Source organism: Nicotiana tomentosiformis, chromosome 6 (assembly GCF_000390325.3).
Source record: "Nicotiana tomentosiformis chromosome 6, ASM39032v3, whole genome shotgun sequence".
Classification (NCBI taxonomy): domain Eukaryota; kingdom Viridiplantae; phylum Streptophyta; class Magnoliopsida; order Solanales; family Solanaceae; genus Nicotiana; species Nicotiana tomentosiformis.
Window position 1 is genome coordinate 133,419,249 of NC_090817.1, and position 15,676 is coordinate 133,434,924.

At 35.1% G+C, this 15,676-nt stretch overlaps 3 protein-coding genes across 3 annotated transcripts; 1 reads left to right on the plus strand and 2 right to left on the minus strand.

The window, feature by feature from the left end:
• The first annotated feature begins 2,278 nt into the window (after positions 1-2,278).
• On the plus strand, positions 2,279-4,976 carry LOC104118379 (probable WRKY transcription factor 40). Its single transcript, XM_009629607.4, has 5 exons — positions 2,279-2,561; positions 2,659-2,721; positions 3,021-3,380; positions 3,553-3,669; positions 4,158-4,976. The coding sequence occupies exons 1-5, from the start codon at positions 2,487-2,489 to the stop codon at positions 4,620-4,622; spliced, it is 1,080 nt and encodes a 359-aa protein (XP_009627902.1). The 5' UTR covers positions 2,279-2,486; the 3' UTR covers positions 4,623-4,976.
• Positions 4,977-5,894: 918 nt separating this feature from the next.
• LOC104118378 (phosphatidyl-N-methylethanolamine N-methyltransferase) lies at positions 5,895-8,819 on the minus strand. Its single transcript, XM_009629606.4, has 2 exons — positions 8,460-8,819; positions 5,895-6,411 (listed from the first exon to the last, which is right to left on the minus strand). The coding sequence occupies exons 1-2, from the start codon at positions 8,702-8,704 to the stop codon at positions 6,162-6,164; spliced, it is 495 nt and encodes a 164-aa protein (XP_009627901.1). The 5' UTR covers positions 8,705-8,819; the 3' UTR covers positions 5,895-6,161.
• Positions 8,820-9,415: 596 nt separating this feature from the next.
• Positions 9,416-15,251, minus strand: LOC104118377 (protein LPA3). Its single transcript, XM_009629605.4, has 12 exons — positions 14,838-15,251; positions 13,595-13,625; positions 13,366-13,458; positions 13,209-13,271; positions 12,800-12,911; positions 12,030-12,115; positions 11,357-11,415; positions 11,168-11,270; positions 11,012-11,072; positions 10,126-10,208; positions 9,968-10,048; positions 9,416-9,807 (listed from the first exon to the last, which is right to left on the minus strand). Exons 1-12 carry the CDS (start codon positions 15,203-15,205, stop codon positions 9,748-9,750), a joined length of 1,200 nt encoding a protein of 399 aa, XP_009627900.1. The 5' UTR covers positions 15,206-15,251; the 3' UTR covers positions 9,416-9,747.
• Positions 15,252-15,676: the final 425 nt, after the last annotated feature.

Consider the following 15,676-nt stretch of genomic DNA (forward strand, 5'->3'; position numbering starts at 1 on the left):
TTTCGATGCATTCTGAATTTTCCTTATCTAGAAAATGAAGTTATACAATTTCAACTTTTGTAGTTTTGGAAATTTTCTAACAATCTAGCTTTCCTAATCATCTTCTAGTTACAAGCATCTATTTTCTTGATTTAGCATAATAATTTTGGATATGAAATTGATTAATTCGAAAGAAACAGATGATTGTCTTATTACTTGCAGACTTCAGACTAATTAAGAAGATCGATTTCGGACTTCCCATTTTCCAAAAAACAGGAATTATTTTGTTCAAATATGTTAGAATTAAGTATTGGGGCTATCTGTTTATATTTACCTAGTTCTATCAGTTTCTGCCAATAGAAAATACGAAACTACCAGTTATGTTCATTTATAAGTAGTTCATTATCAAAATTGGTCAATTCATAAAATATTACTAATATTAGCCAATTAGCTATTTGTAATAAAAAAGGGTCAAAGTTTTGCTTTCTTTTAAGTGGGTGTTATTAGAATAGACTTTACATCTTAAGAAGCTTGAATCTTAGTTTTGGGATGATTTGGTGAAGTTTTGATGTGGTTTGAATTGAAAATTCGAAGTAAAAACTGAACATGAAAAAATGATATGTGTATCATACTGTGTATCACATATGTATTATATTTGTATCAATTGTGTATCACATGTATACCTATGTGTGAGATATATGCGTGATACATGTTTGATACATGTGTCGCAGAAACCTTTTTGAACTCGATTTAATTACGAATTTCGATACAAAACCAGTCCAAATCACCTCCAATCTTCTTCAAATTTTGTATATTGACTTATCTATATGTTTTCAATGAATTTTAACTATATCCAATAAAAAAGTTCCTTTTTTTGCTTAGATTTTTGGAATATTGTATTTTTTTTTGTATTTCATCACCTTATTTGCTACCTCATCCATGGAATTTCCTTTCCGTCTTGCATTTAATGTTACTAATCACGTTTAAAAATATGGAAGGAAATTTTTGCATGTGATTCTTTGAGAGAAAGAACCTTATTTATTTGATTTTTTAATTTTTATATATACTTGACTAGTTTTGATAAGTGTATAACTGATGATTAGAGGTTGATAAGCTGAGACTTATTTCGGACATTTGTGTAAGTTTCCCTAGAAAATACTCCACGAATATAATATCCCTTCCTCCAATACTGTCGTGGAATACACATAGAGACCCGCGTGTTGGACAGCTAAATTGGTGAGCTGTGTGCGCGTATTTTTAAATGCACTTTAATACCGAATTCTAATCCAATATTCAAGATTTCTGCTCTTTCAGAATCCAGACCTCATAAGCACGGGTGTACGTTCGGGCAGATGGATTTGGACATGAAAATTTAATTTTGAATTTTTGGTTTTCGAATTAAAAAAATAATAATTCAATAAGTTTGAATGGATCGGATTTTTTAAGTGTGATTTTGGATTAATCAATTTGAATATTTCGGATTTTCGACTTTGAACATATAAGTTGATATATTTATTCTTCTTACAAAAATAACATCCAAATAAAGTTTTCATGCAAGTAATAAAATCATTATTAAGAAAATACAATACAGACATAACTAATGCTGATATAAATTAACAATAGTAAAATAATATGCAAATAGTTGAATATATGAGCTAATGTCTAATGGGTAAGGTATTAGACTTATTAGTATTTGGTATATGAAATGGATTAATGTCTAATGGATAGCACCAAATATAAGGTATAAAAATTCAAATTTCCAAATATTCAAAAATTCTTCGTACTAAATCCAACATACAATCCGTAATCCGAAAATTCAAACCAAAATTCAATAAATGCAAATTTCGATTATAATTATGGGTTTGTCCAAATTATGCCTATCCTACTCGCAGGCAATAAAAGATAGAGATAACGTGGAAAATGTTTGTAAACACGTACTTATATCAAATAAATAATGCACTTTCCTTTGGTGCTGACGTACCAAATGATATAATACGAGCGAGTAGGTTGGCATATTGGTCAAAACAAGACTCAATATTCAACCTGTATTATATGCTATATATCCAAAATCTAGCACCCTTTTAATTTTTCTTTTCTTTTATCCATATATACATGTTTCTTTCTAGTTTCCTTGGGGTTGGCTTGACCTTGACTAGTGTAAAGAAAGTCAAAATATGATGGGCCGACATGAGGCAATTTAACTTACTTTATTGAATATACATGTCCTACTGAACCAACCACTTGCGTTACTAGTACAAATTTTACAACTATAAGTAAGCTGTTAAGAAAATGAAAGAATGAAAAGATCCTTCTAACTCTCAATATCCTATCTCTCTCTTTGATTTTCTCCTCACCTTCTTACAACTTGGTCAATTCCTAGTATTGTATTTAACCCTCTACTTTCATTGTGCTATCATCAGATATTTGAGAAGAAGTGTTACTTACACCTGAAGAAGGATTTTATTATTTGTGTATTGTTGAAATCCTACTAAGAAGAAATTAAAGCAATGGAATTCACAAGTTTGGTTGATACTTCCTTGGATTTGAGTTTTAGACCTCTTCCAGTTCTTGATAAAGTGGCGGTATGTGGAGATTTTTGGACTCTATGGTTCAGCCCAAATGAATATATGCTTCTGTGATTGTATTTTACTTAATATAGATGTTCTTTTTTGTTTTCAGAAACAAGAAGTTCAGAGTAATTTCACTGGATTGAGCAGAGACACTATGCTGGTGAAAGATGAGGTTTGTAACTTTTATTCTTGTTCACTCGATTATATTGGAGAAGCCTTAGCATAAATAATAAATTTATTGACGTGTGACAAGGAGGTCACGGATTCGAGTCGGGAAAACAGCCTATTGCAGAAATGTAAGATAAGGCTGCGTGCAATAGACCCTTGTAGTCCGACCCTTCCCGGACCCTGCGCATACCGAGAACTTAGTGCACCGGGCTGGCCATTTTACTCGATTATATTGGAATAACTGTGAAGATTGGCTTTTTATGCGTTTGTTAATTTGTTTTATTTTGTATTGTGTTCATTCAGGCAGGTGATTTGTTGGAGGAACTGAACAGAGTGAGCAGTGAAAACAAGAAGCTAACAGAGATGCTCACAGTAGTGTGTGAAAATTACAATGCTTTAAGAAACCAATTAATGGAGTATATGAACAACCAGCAGAATAATGGTGTAGTAGATGATAGTGCTGGATCAAGGAAAAGAAAAGCTGAAAATATCTCCAATCCCAACAACAACAACAAAAACAACAACTTGGATATTGTTTGTGGACGTTCATCAGAAAGCAGCTCAAGTGATGAAGAGTCTAGTTGCAAGAAACCTAGAGAAGAGCACATAAAAACTAAGGTTTCTGTTGTTTCTATGAAGACAGAAGCATCTGATACTTCTCTTGTAAGTCCATACTCTTCTCTTAGTTAAAGACCCTTCAAACAATATTTTATGTGAGAATTGAAAATACTTGAATTTGCCATCTTGAAATTGAAATGTGTAATCATCTCACCTAAAAGCTTAAACTGATCTAATTACGGCAACTTCTTATGAGGTAAAGCTAACATATTTGCAGATTGTAAAGGATGGTTATCAGTGGAGAAAGTATGGTCAGAAAGTAACCAGAGACAATCCTTCTCCAAGAGCTTACTTCAGGTGCTCTTTTGCTCCTGGCTGCCCCGTCAAAAAGAAGGTAAAACTCCAAAACCCAATTTTGTTACTACTAGTTCACAATCACTCTTTTTATAAGCTATGTTATACTGAAAGTTGGGTTAAGTCCTGAGGAGAACATGAATGTACTACTTAATTAGGACGCCTAATATGTTCTCGGTATCCAGTAACCGAAAAGAGTCAATTAGGGGTAATATAAAATGTAAAACAGTGAAGCAAAAATGAGCTCACTATATAGTTTTAGTATGCAACGCTGATTTCTTTCTTCCTCACAGCTAAAGATAGTATAAAGCCCTTTTACACTGTTTGGTCATCATATAATCGTCCATGAAAAATGAGATTAGTTACATCAATAATAAGACAGGTTTCTTGCTACAACAGACTAGAAACACAAATCCTTTTTCGTAATTCTACTGCTATAGTGGCTAGCTAGATTAATTAGATAATTGTACAAAAGATGGTGACCAATTCTATAGTTATTCTAACAAGAAGCTGTGCGGCATTTTTCAGGTGCAAAGAAGCATAGACGATCAGTCAATTGTGGTGGCAACATATGAAGGAGAACATAACCATCCAATAAACCCTTCAAAACCAGAGGCAGCTGCTGGTACTACTACTACTACTACTACTTCCAGCGGCAGCCGTTTAAATGTGAGAACTATTGTGGGTACTACTGCTTCAGTCCCTTGCTCTACCACTCTCAATCCCTCAGGACCAACCATTACTCTCGATCTTACTGAACCTAAAACAGTTGCAAAAGGCGATATCATGAAGACGAGTAGCAGTATTAGTCCTACAGGCGGCAATAGCCATAGGACAACAGAAAGGGATCACTATAGTAAGCCAGAGTTTCAACAGTTCTTGATAGAGCAAATGGCTTCTTCATTGACTAAAGATCCAAGTTTCAAAGCAGCACTTGCTGCTGCCATTTCAGGAAAAATTCTCCAACATAATAATCAAACAAGTAGATGGTAAACGAAAGTCCTGCACACCAGTCAATTTCTATTTATGGATAGGCTAGACAATTGTTCAATGTTTTCCAACTTAGACTCATTTGGAAAGTTAAGTAAAAAAAAAAGAGAAACAAGTTGTTCAATGTAAATACAGAAAAAGTGTAGCTTTCGAGACGCAAAGTTGGACTGGAAAGTGCACGTGAGAATGGGATCTTGCCATGGACTAATTATCAACAGCAGCCATATTGGGTCCTGCATATGGACCAAACTTGTTCTGAGTTTTTGCTAGATTGAGACTGCATGGTCCTTAACATTTAAGTTGTTGAATTTGACAACGTTGGAGAATATTGAAATGAGATTAAGAAATATCCAATTATATTTGCTTCTGGATGCTCAGCTAATTATCTATGAGTTCAAGTTAATGTACACTGACATTGAATAATTTTATTACAGCGTCAATTTAAGTTACATAAAATAAGTTGGGATAATAAGCATGATCTGGTAATCTGAAAAATATAGGATGTAACCTGCTATAATATATAATCATGATTCTGACGCAACAATCGTTTCTGATTCCAGCCACTTGCATGAAAGCGTACACCTCAGTTGGTCCAACTCCCTAACAAGGTCTGGTCTTATTCTTTTAGTTTTTGATGTCTTAGTTGGCTGTTGGTATCCAAACTAACTATAAGCTTGACAGCCCGGTGCGCTAAGCTCTCGTTATGTGCGGTGTCCGGGTAAGGGTGGGTAAGGGTCGGAGCACAAGAGTCTATTGTACGCAATTTTACCTTGCATTTCTGCAAGACGCTTTTTTCACAGCTCGAACCCGTGACCTCCTGGTCACATGGCAACAACTTTATCAGTTATGTCAAGGCACTTTTTCAAACTAACTATAGGCTTGTGGTCCACAAAACCCCGTATGTATATGTCAAAGGACCCGTCCTCGTTGATTATGTGCACCATAGCTAGGAGAACAAGGCAATGAAATCAAAGTCATGCTCAAGTCCACCAGCTACTAAAGAGTTCTTGTTTTATTTTCCTTCTTTTTTCTCTCTTCTTCCGGTAAACGCAGACTTTTACAACTCAAGCAATTGGCCGTTCAAAATACCCGTCTTTGATTCCTTATATTCCCTTATCAATCGTAATCACATCATATTTCCAGTTTCTCACCTCTACACATTGTATCCGGGGGCTGCTACTTTGAAAATTTTGCACTAACTGCTGAGAAATCATTCAGTTTGCTCTATCCAGAGAGGACATACAGTGTTCTCAAGATCCATTCACAGGGGAAAAAGGAAGGAAATTGCTCTTTATTGCCTCGAAATTGTTTTAATCCTAAAAGACATAGCTTATGGCTAAAATTATGTTGGCTGATTCAAAATTTCAAACAAAAAGAAAAAGAAATTAAACAATCATTCAAAATATAGATAAGTCTGATTTAAAAAAGCAATCAAGAACTATCCTTAATGCTAGAACTTTATCAAAAAGACTCTTCCTCAGGAATGCAAAAGCAAGCAGCATCATTTCCTTGATGTTTGGAGCTGCTGTATCTTCTATACCCTTAAGAGAGTGGCTTTGCACGAGTAGCTGGATCTTCCTTGGATTCTACGTGAATCATAAAAACATAGCCCAGCACCCATAAGAAAATGTACAAGAAAGGAACCCAAGAGAGGCAAGCTAGCAGACTCAAAATGCTGCCCACATACTGAGGATCTCTTATTACTCCAAAAGGAAACTCTGTTACCCAAGGGATGTTCTTCCCAAAGCGTACGCCATAATAAGTGCCTGATTCTCCCAACAGTTGGTATACCCTGCAGTTTTATAAATTATTACACCCATGAAACCAGAAAGTGTAAAGAACTAAATGTAAAACCTGGACAACCAATTGGAGTGCACCTCTAACATAGCAGTCACTCCTGATAAGATGGAACCAATATATAGCTTCATTCAAGATATGGATTGTTATGTCCAAAATAACCAGGTAACAAATTGCCAGCAGAATATCCAAAGCGATAGCTGGTGCCTTGTCAGATCTCTAATCTGAAAATCGCCATTGGAGTGGTAACTACTCCGATGATCGTGATCAATGTGGTTTAAACAGGTTAGTCACTGTTGGTTATATGTTTTTAAATTAAATTCAAGGAGACTTGATTCTTAATCCTTTTCTTCTTTGATAAATGATTCAATTATGTTGCCCTAGGTATTTGACTATTTTAAGCCTTTCAAACTCTATCTCTTTGGAATTAGTCTTTAGATAAATGCTTGTATAAAGTTACTTAAATGTATGATCACAAGAAACCTATACTAAATAACTACGCTTTAAGTTAGGTAGTGAACCTCATACTCATTACTCTTCTATGAGCCGAAATAATCTACCTATTAAATAAGATTGGTCGGAACTCCGGTCAGAGCTAAATATCCAACATTTAATCTGTATCCCATCCCAAGTAGGACTTCATCACATTATCCATGATTTATATAGTCTTCCGGACAAAACTTTTGTCCATAATTATTAACTGCCAACTATTATTTTCTAAATTTCTAAATTCAAAATAAACAGATCAAATTGACTGTCAAAGTCAACCTACGTGTCTGAGGTGGGAGGTAAAGAGTATTAAGACCCAAATCCTTGAAATTTCCCCCATATCTCCAGAGACATTAGTTAATATATAGTCCGGTCGTCGTGTCAAGCTGCTAGTGTCATACATACACTACTTTGACTTTGGCTGACATTGCAGGCTGAGAATCTGTAGCCCTTATATATTCCACACTAAACTGATTACAATCCCTGTGTGCTGTTTGGTTTCAGCTGGAGGGTTTCATTTGAACCTATAAATTCTCCATCATTACTTTTGCAGGTCCAATTTGTAAACCTTAATCAGCTGATGTGATCAGGCTGAACTGGTTTGATGTGATTACTATAATTTAAGCAATCTGAGATGGCACTGGCACATCAAACTTCTGAATTGATTGAACAAACCTCTTCTCCTATACAATACGATTGCTTATAAACTGACAGAGAAATGCACATGAACCTCTAAAAAACCCACATCTAACCCTGTGGCAATATGCATTAATACAACATGTAGTTCTCCTTGCACAACTATGTACTAGTTCTTTATCAAATTGCCAATACGGCAGCTTTGTGCTTTGCATACATTGAATATCCATGACGACAATAAAACAAGTCTTTCGGAGGCTTATATGATTCCACTGAATAGGAGAAACCATATCATAAATGCTTCCTTTCAGTAAAGAATGATCAAACCGGCTCCCAGCGAATTGAAGACACGGGGGGAGGGGAGGCAATCCCTTTCCTCCACGCATTAAAAATTTCTAACAATTGACAAAATCCTAGCTATCTCATTTGTCAATCAACACATCGAAAAAACTACATGTCAATTTCAAACTAGTTGGTGTCAGCTATATCAATCTTTGATATTTAGCTCTAAAACTTTATGGATAATGGGCCCATCCCTCTACCATTTCTCCACTTAGATACTTGGTTCACTAGCTAGTATTCGAATTCGTGACATGTGATCTGCTACACATTCCACACTGTAATTTTTTGTCATTGAATCAAAGCTCTAGAGACAATCAATCCTTTGTTTCTATTCAGCTTGTTTAGGCCAATTACATTGAAATCCTAGATTTGTCATTTTTCATTCTAGTTTCAAGAATTTAATTTCTAGCAAACAGCACTAGACCAAAGCATGTGTTAGACAATTTACAAATTGACATAATCTTTCGTTAAAAGAACATCGGTACAATGTTTGTCCATTGACAATATACATAGAAAGAAAGAAGATCAATTACGTATAGAAAAGGGTCAAGGGCTTTGAAGCTCGAGGAAACTGACCTGAAATTAAGGAACTGGCCAAAAATGAAGAGGGGCCAAAAATAAAGCGGAGGAGGCCACGAAAATGTGGAAACTGAGAAGAGGGAGATGAACTGTAGCAACTTTATAACGTGAGAGACCATAGCCATAAGTTTGCAAGGGTCACGTCCTCTTCCGCACAGATCGACCCATGTTTGAGGATTTGTCCAGAGAAAGTAGTAGAATGGAAATGGCGATATCAGTCCTATGCATGCCCATAACCCCATATCTTCTCGCTTGCTTTTTTAGTTCTTGTATGTCCCTTCGCTTTGTACCCTTTTTGGAATCTATACTGTGGGAAGTCCCAAAACAGAAAGTCGGCTCCGACCTCCAGTGCCAAGTTTATGTTGTCCGCAGAATATTCGAATAGACCTGGTACTATTGGGCCCAATGGTGGATAATGTGTCTTAAAATAAGGTAGAAATACCATCAGGTAGCCATACTAATGGATCCTATTTTACGAATTAGCCAGTGCGACCTGAATTTTAGTTTTTCGGGACAAAAATATTCTGAATTGTTCTGAAATTAAGATTTTTAGTTCAGGAGTCGTTAATGTCGTCTTAAAATAAGGGGTTGTTTGGTTTAGAGATAAGTTTTATAGAAATTAGTAATGCTAAAATTATAATATAAGGATTAAAAATATATGGATTGTAATGTAATGATTAGCCATGCAAGGACTGTAATACATTGATTAGTAATACATGAATTTGAATATCAGGATTAAAATATATTTTTATTTACTTATTATTAAATAAGTTGTTTAATACATGAGGCTTTTTTTGGGTACATTTTAGTAGTTTCAATCCATGTAATACTAATCCAGATGTTCTTATTTTACCTTCTATCCTGTATAAAATAATAGTATATAGATTTCTTTATTGGCAACAAGGATGACAACCAAACAATGTATTAGAATGCTGAATTTTATGCAAGCATCAAAACAAATAACCAAACACTGAATTAATGCTAGATTTTTACATCTCTCGCTCGTCACTCTCAATAAATCACTAATTCGGATTACAGTAATACATGACAAAGTTTAATCTTATAGAGATGTGGTTTAGAGCAAGGAGACTTCAAGGACTTGTCACTTCTTTAAAAGACAACCTTCTTTTTAGTGGAAATATACAAGTAAAGTGAATACAAAGAACATCTCTCTGAAGGAAATGCTGGATCAACAAATCTGGAATATTAGTAGCTTGTTCCTCCACCACCCGAATTTTATGTTTTAACTCTCCACCCGCCATTATCTTCTCTGGCAATCTTCTGTTCAGCTACGCCATGCAGAGGACGCTTCTAAATCAACATCTTCTTCCCACCAAGTTGCAGTCTGCAGTAAGACATTTAACCCATCATTCAAACAGATTCTCAAATCTATTGCGTAATTTACTGATCATCTTAGGATAAGCAATGAGAAGTTTATTTGAGTAATGGGAGAAAACACAAATAAACACAAAATTATGAAAAGGATGAAATTAATATAAAGAGACCTTGTAGCCTCTTCTGAGAAATTCAAGTGAGCTTCCTTTCTCCTCTTGCAGTCCGAGGACTCTCAATAGTTCTTCCTTGGTCTGCCATAACACCCTAATGAGCAACTTATTTACCATAAAAGTTAATTAAGAAGCACAAGGATCAGATGTATAGTTACTTCGCCAAGAGTGAAGCGAGTTGCGCTTTCTGCCACACAAACAAAAGAACCATCTGTCTGTTTCAGCATCACCTGCCAAGGCCCTGCAAAATTTAAAACAAAGCTAAAGATTGTTGGTATTTCCATAGAGACACCACATACACAATCTTACAAGTTAGCTGCAGGTGCTGTTCTCTTGTCTTTTGTTTATTTGTTTATTTTGCAAGATGGGGTTGATATTGCTATTTGACATATTCTCTGTTTACCAACTATAAGATGGAGCAAGTCAATGCCCTGAAATCTGAATGATGAGTGATTAGCAGATACATTACCTATACCTCAGCCTCAATATCAGAGAACAACATTGATGAATATTATATGAAACAAAAAGTGCTGGAAATCTTTTACTCTGACCCGATGCTAATTATCTCATTTCAAATACATTAATTTCATTTACAGCATTTGAATTTTCTATAAAAGGAAACTATTCTTGATTATGTAGAGTTCCACAAATAACTATAACAGGCAAAGAGTTTACATTTGACAGTATGTCGTCCTAATGTTCACAAACAAAGACAAGAATTGGAATAAGGGGTTTCATTTTCTTCTCTCATCTCACTTTCAAGTGAGAAAACAGCTCCTAGGATCAGATTTGATTTTATACTCATAATATGACCTGGACTACAGTAAATTTGCAAAGGTTGGAAATATTTACAAGTATCCTCTTATATCTTATTGTTCTACTGGAGTAAACACAAAGAAAATAATCTGCACTCATATTTTGGTATCAGAAAGAAGGATATATAATTGAGAAACAAGAAGAGAAGTCGATAAAAAATAGAGAAATGATGAAATAGAAGTAACAGAATCCCTAAATAAGCGTATAACCAGATGAACGAAATCTTACCAGGATATTGACGGAAGAGAGCTCCATTGTAGTTCACAATATAAGGTGCCACTGCAACTGTCTTCCATTAGAAAAAGAAAAAAGAAATTATTCATACGGAATTACAACATGGACAAAAGACAGACGAAGATAAAACCAAGATTACAAACTTGTCACCTTTGAGTACTCTCTTGTTCGAATATAGAAAACTGGGGTGAATTGAGAAAGAAATTGGTAATGCAATTCCTTGGGTGGAAAGCCAAAAATACCCAGGTCAGCGCTGCAATTTTGAATAAACTTATTGGTTAATCATGCAATTGAGGGGATAAAAAAGCTAATAAAAAAATATTAATCAGAATTTAATACCGCAAGGTGTCAAGCTCTAGATTGAAAAGGAGGCTAGGGGTTGACATAGCAATTTTTTCCTGCACATTGCCAATGCAATAGATGTCAATATCATCAACCCTTGAATAAATGCATAAAAGAAATATTTATTTAAAGATACAATACAACAACAACAACATACCCAATATTTAAAGATACAATAAAATAAAAACTAAATACTAAGGTCACGAAAAACGATAATAATAAGCTAAGTAATTAAGCTATAGTACATGGAAGAGCAAACGAACAATGTATCAGACAGTTCACGTTATTTCTAGAAACAAATTAAACTAATGAAAATCAAAGGGACAGGACTGCGAGAAAAAGCTTCATGCAAGGCACTTCTAAATGACAGTTGTGTCTTTTTCACAATCTCGAAGTTGCTTCTTCACTTACTTTCTTTTGTTTATCTTTTTTCTATCCAAGGGAAGTGGTGTAAATAATGTAGTCAGAACACTAGCCAAGAGAATCAACAACAATCTTGGCTGATGACACAAACGTTTGATAGACTTTCACCCAAAGAACGGGTGACACTTGTAAGTAAGGATGACCACACATTGATACACTAGTGAGCTTGATTTTTACTGGAGATCTCTTGCAAATATGGAAGTGAAAAATAAGATGATTTTGACTTTCTAATACCAACAGATCTTACCACATACTTCTCAATGTACGCAAGGTCACGAGTGCTGCAGTTGATAAATATATAAAGTGTAGGAGGCTTGTCAGACTTCCAACGACCTGAGCCAATAAAGATGCATGAAGCCTTAAGGTACAGTACACATAGCATAAGCAAATATTTGATGACCATTGCAAGAACCCGGAACCAAGCTGTTCCTTTGAGTAACTAGGCCCTTGTAAATCTTGGAGGTTTAGGTTTTAATAAAACAAGAGTTAACGGAACCATCAATTCCTTTAAGAACTTCAAGAAAATCAGAATGAATGTAATAAAAAGATAGCTAAACCCATTAAACCTAAGGATTAAAATGCTTTAAAAGACAAAAACAAACTGTATGATGAAATATCGCTAGAGGAGAAAAACTCCAGCTGATTTTGAAGCAGGATTGGATAGCATCAGCACAAGACGCATGTATGTACTCATGTTTTTGATGTTCTTGAGTTCTGTTCGTGTTAAATGCACCAGGGGAACCTAACATTTGCAGGATTTCTAATTTATATCATAAAGACTTAAAAGCCTTAAACACCAAACAAAATTCAAAAGACTGTTTCCTATCAGTTTTCTTTGAAGGACAAAACAGGATCTCATCACCCTTCCCCTCTCCCCTCTCCCCTACCAGAAAAGTACAAGAAAGAAAGCTTATGTGGATATCGTAATGGATTTATTGAGAACTGGTTATTGAACAACAGTGGCTAAGTTGATGAAAGAGTTGGAATCATAAGAACAGTTAAATATGTGCAATTAACCTTCATTATCATCGTCAAAATCGAAATCCAGTGTATTCCTTACAGATCTGAAGAATGAGGTCACAGCGCCACCAGGAATATCATCCAAGGACCCAATGGTAATACCATCTATCTGAAAGGGTTAAAGAAGGCATGATCAGATTTCAATGATATTTTTGAGACACTATGAACTGCAACTCCAAAGTGCAAAAAGAAAAAGATGAATTGACTCCATTTCATAAACAGCTAAAAAGGATTTTCAATATTTAATCATTCACCTCTAGTTCAAGAAGAAGTTTAGATGAGGCAAAACCTACTACACTCATGAAAGCAGCCTACTTACACACGAAGGTATTCCCTACTAGAACTAAATGCTATATTTCACAGTATCAGAAATGAGAATTGAAATCGACGACGAGTTATTCAGTACCGAGTCAAGAGCTGCTTTGAAAAGCTCGGAGGCCCTACGCTTTTCAGGTTTGTCAGGAAACACCTACAATTTGAGGGATCTTGTCAGATCTGCTTCTGTGCATTCAAGTGAATTATAACTTCTACAAAAAAAAAAGAATGACGAAGTTTCTTCTCACCACACAAGCTCTAGTTTCCTTCTTTTCCTGAAGCTTCTGAACAACAGCTAGTACAAGTTGGATATTGGCATCACTGAACTCATCCGAAGATCCCTGAATTGCATGGTTGCATAGCAAGTCATATGCAAAATATGAGAGATCATAATTATCCAGAAAAATAGAATAACTCCTGACAACAATATGTCATGAGCACAGAACTAATACAAATGTAAGACAGTTAACATGATACCTTATAAGAAGAAATGCTGGTGGGCAAGGGCCTGAAGATGTAAACCAATGGAGAGTAAAAACAAACAGGAAAAGTGTCAGGAAAGAAGCAATGACAAATTTATTATTGAAAGAATAAGCATGTACTCAAAAAGGGTATATTCCTATCGAACTTCATGAACGTATTTACAATTCAAAGGCAAAAATAATGTACTGCTGACACCAGCTTAAAAAGTGCTTGAAGTGTTCTGATTTGGAAAGTGACCTGACTTGATGTTTGGTAAAAAAGTGTTCATTTTATATGATGAAGATATTCAGTACTACAATGCGGATTCGTTCAGATGCAGGAGATAACAAAATTTCCAATACAATGAATGCAGCTAAAAATTGTTGGAGAAAAATATATTTAGCTTTAACACACTAAGTCATCACTCTAAGATCTGATGGGCACATGATCTGTAACTAATTTTAAAAACGAGACATATTAGATTAAGGTAAATATCCATCAATTTTAGCTTACAACACCTAAACTTTTAGCATAAATTTCAGCTTTGAAAAATTTACTCAATGTGTAAACACTTCACTTCCTTTTACCTTTTGTCATTTTTTATGACAGGAACCATACTCATCAGTTGGAAGAAAGTTATTAAGTAAACGACAATTAGGAATTGCAACAGAATCTAGGTCACCTATTCATATGCACAAAAATGTGTTAAATATCTAATCCACAAGTAGAGACTTCTAGACGAATGTCTTTATATTGGGACACATCCCTGGTGGTGGAAAGGTGTGATTTTGGGTCTTTTGTTCCACATAAAAAGCAGGCAATTATGTCCAAGTCACCACTCACATTGGTATATAAAGGTAAAATAAGCTGATTTTCTACTGCTCTGACAGTATTTCCATTCAAAAGATTTCAACTTTGTTTCATCCGTGCGATTTGGACTCGGAATAATTTTAACTTACCTATACAAACTTCTTTCACAAGGTTGCTACATAACTAGTAGTAGTAAAAAACCACTCCCATTGCATAACACAAATACGAACAAACTGTGCGCAGTAAATACGCAACTACATACTATTAATGGGCCTTAATCCCAAACTAGTTAGAGTCAGCAATATGAATCCCCAATATCCATTCCAATACTCAATAATTTGTCTTTAATTACGAAAAGTTCCTTGAAAGTAACAAGAAGAAAATTATGAAACAGCTATAGCACAAATTAAAGAAACAATTAATTAGAGGGAAGAAATAGGAGAATTACGGGAAGTCAATTTCGAGTCGGGTCTTTCCATCATTAAGGGCAAAAGCGAGAGAATTGGCGGCATCAGAAACAAGGACTTGGTATGATTTAGGCTTGTAAACACTGACGCCGAGCTTTGGGTCAGCTTCTTTCTTGACGCATTGAATTCCCCCCTTGAAGCTGGGGAGTACTGATCTTGAGGAAGAGTGGAAGAGTGTGCGAATAGGGAAATGGGAAAAGGAAAAAGAGATAAAGGGATGTGAAGGGTGAGAGCGAGGAAGAGTGAAGGAAGAAGGGAGGGTCTGTAAAGCCGTGGTTACGGCCATGACTATGGTTGGTTGATGGCTCGTGTTGTTGGACAGATAGTGGAGGGAAATATAACGAACCATTGGATTTGGTGATAAGGTGTTTTTGTTTGGAAAAAAAACTTTATTCAACTCAAAAATAAACTCTACAAATGGAGTACTATTTATTAAATTCCAAAAAAAGAAAGAAAAGAAGAGAGAAGTTATTTAAGTAAATCATAGTAGAGAGCAATTCTCATTTGATAAAACTGAGTCTCTAGTCGGCATATATAAACCAAGGTGATATTTATGTCGTTTTACAACTTGAAATAGTAAAATCTGAAGAAATATTTTGACGCAATAATTCTAAAAACAAAAAGAATAAACTTAACTGTGAAGCCCTGATATGGTGTTCAGTAAGGGTTCATTTGACTGCTTGCTCTGTCGCATTTAGACTGTTATGTTAAGCTCTCTTACACCTTACTTTTCATTCCATTTTTTCTTTTTGTTATGCTTGTTCTATAGAGAAAATTAGAAAATAATATCACACAAAGAGCTGAAGTGCCATTCTGTCTT

Bases quoted from the DNA above. Each gene is read 5' to 3' on its own strand.
- LOC104118379 (XM_009629607.4), top strand. From the start codon at position 2,487: ATGGAATTCACAAGTTTGGTTGATACTTCCTTGGATTTGAGTTTTAGA. The intron at 2,562-2,658 runs GTATGTGGAGAT...TTTTGTTTTCAG, and splicing joins CAGTTCTTGATAAAGTGGCG to AAACAAGAAGTTCAGAGTAA. The intron at 3,381-3,552 runs GTAAGTCCATAC...ACATATTTGCAG, and splicing joins AAGCATCTGATACTTCTCTT to ATTGTAAAGGATGGTTATCA.
- LOC104118378 (XM_009629606.4), bottom strand. From the start codon at position 8,704: ATGGGGTTATGGGCATGCATAGGACTGATATCGCCATTTCCATTCTAC. The intron at 6,412-8,459 runs GTCAGTTTCCTC...ATAAAACTGCAG, and splicing joins GGCCAGTTCCTTAATTTCAG to GGTATACCAACTGTTGGGAG.
- LOC104118377 (XM_009629605.4), bottom strand. From the start codon at position 15,205: ATGGTTCGTTATATTTCCCTCCACTATCTGTCCAACAACACGAGCCAT. The intron at 13,272-13,365 runs GTGAGAAGAAAC...CTCAAATTGTAG, and splicing joins AGGAAACTAGAGCTTGTGTG to GTGTTTCCTGACAAACCTGA. The intron at 11,073-11,167 runs GTGACAAGTTTG...TTCTAATGGAAG, and splicing joins GAACAAGAGAGTACTCAAAG to ACAGTTGCAGTGGCACCTTA.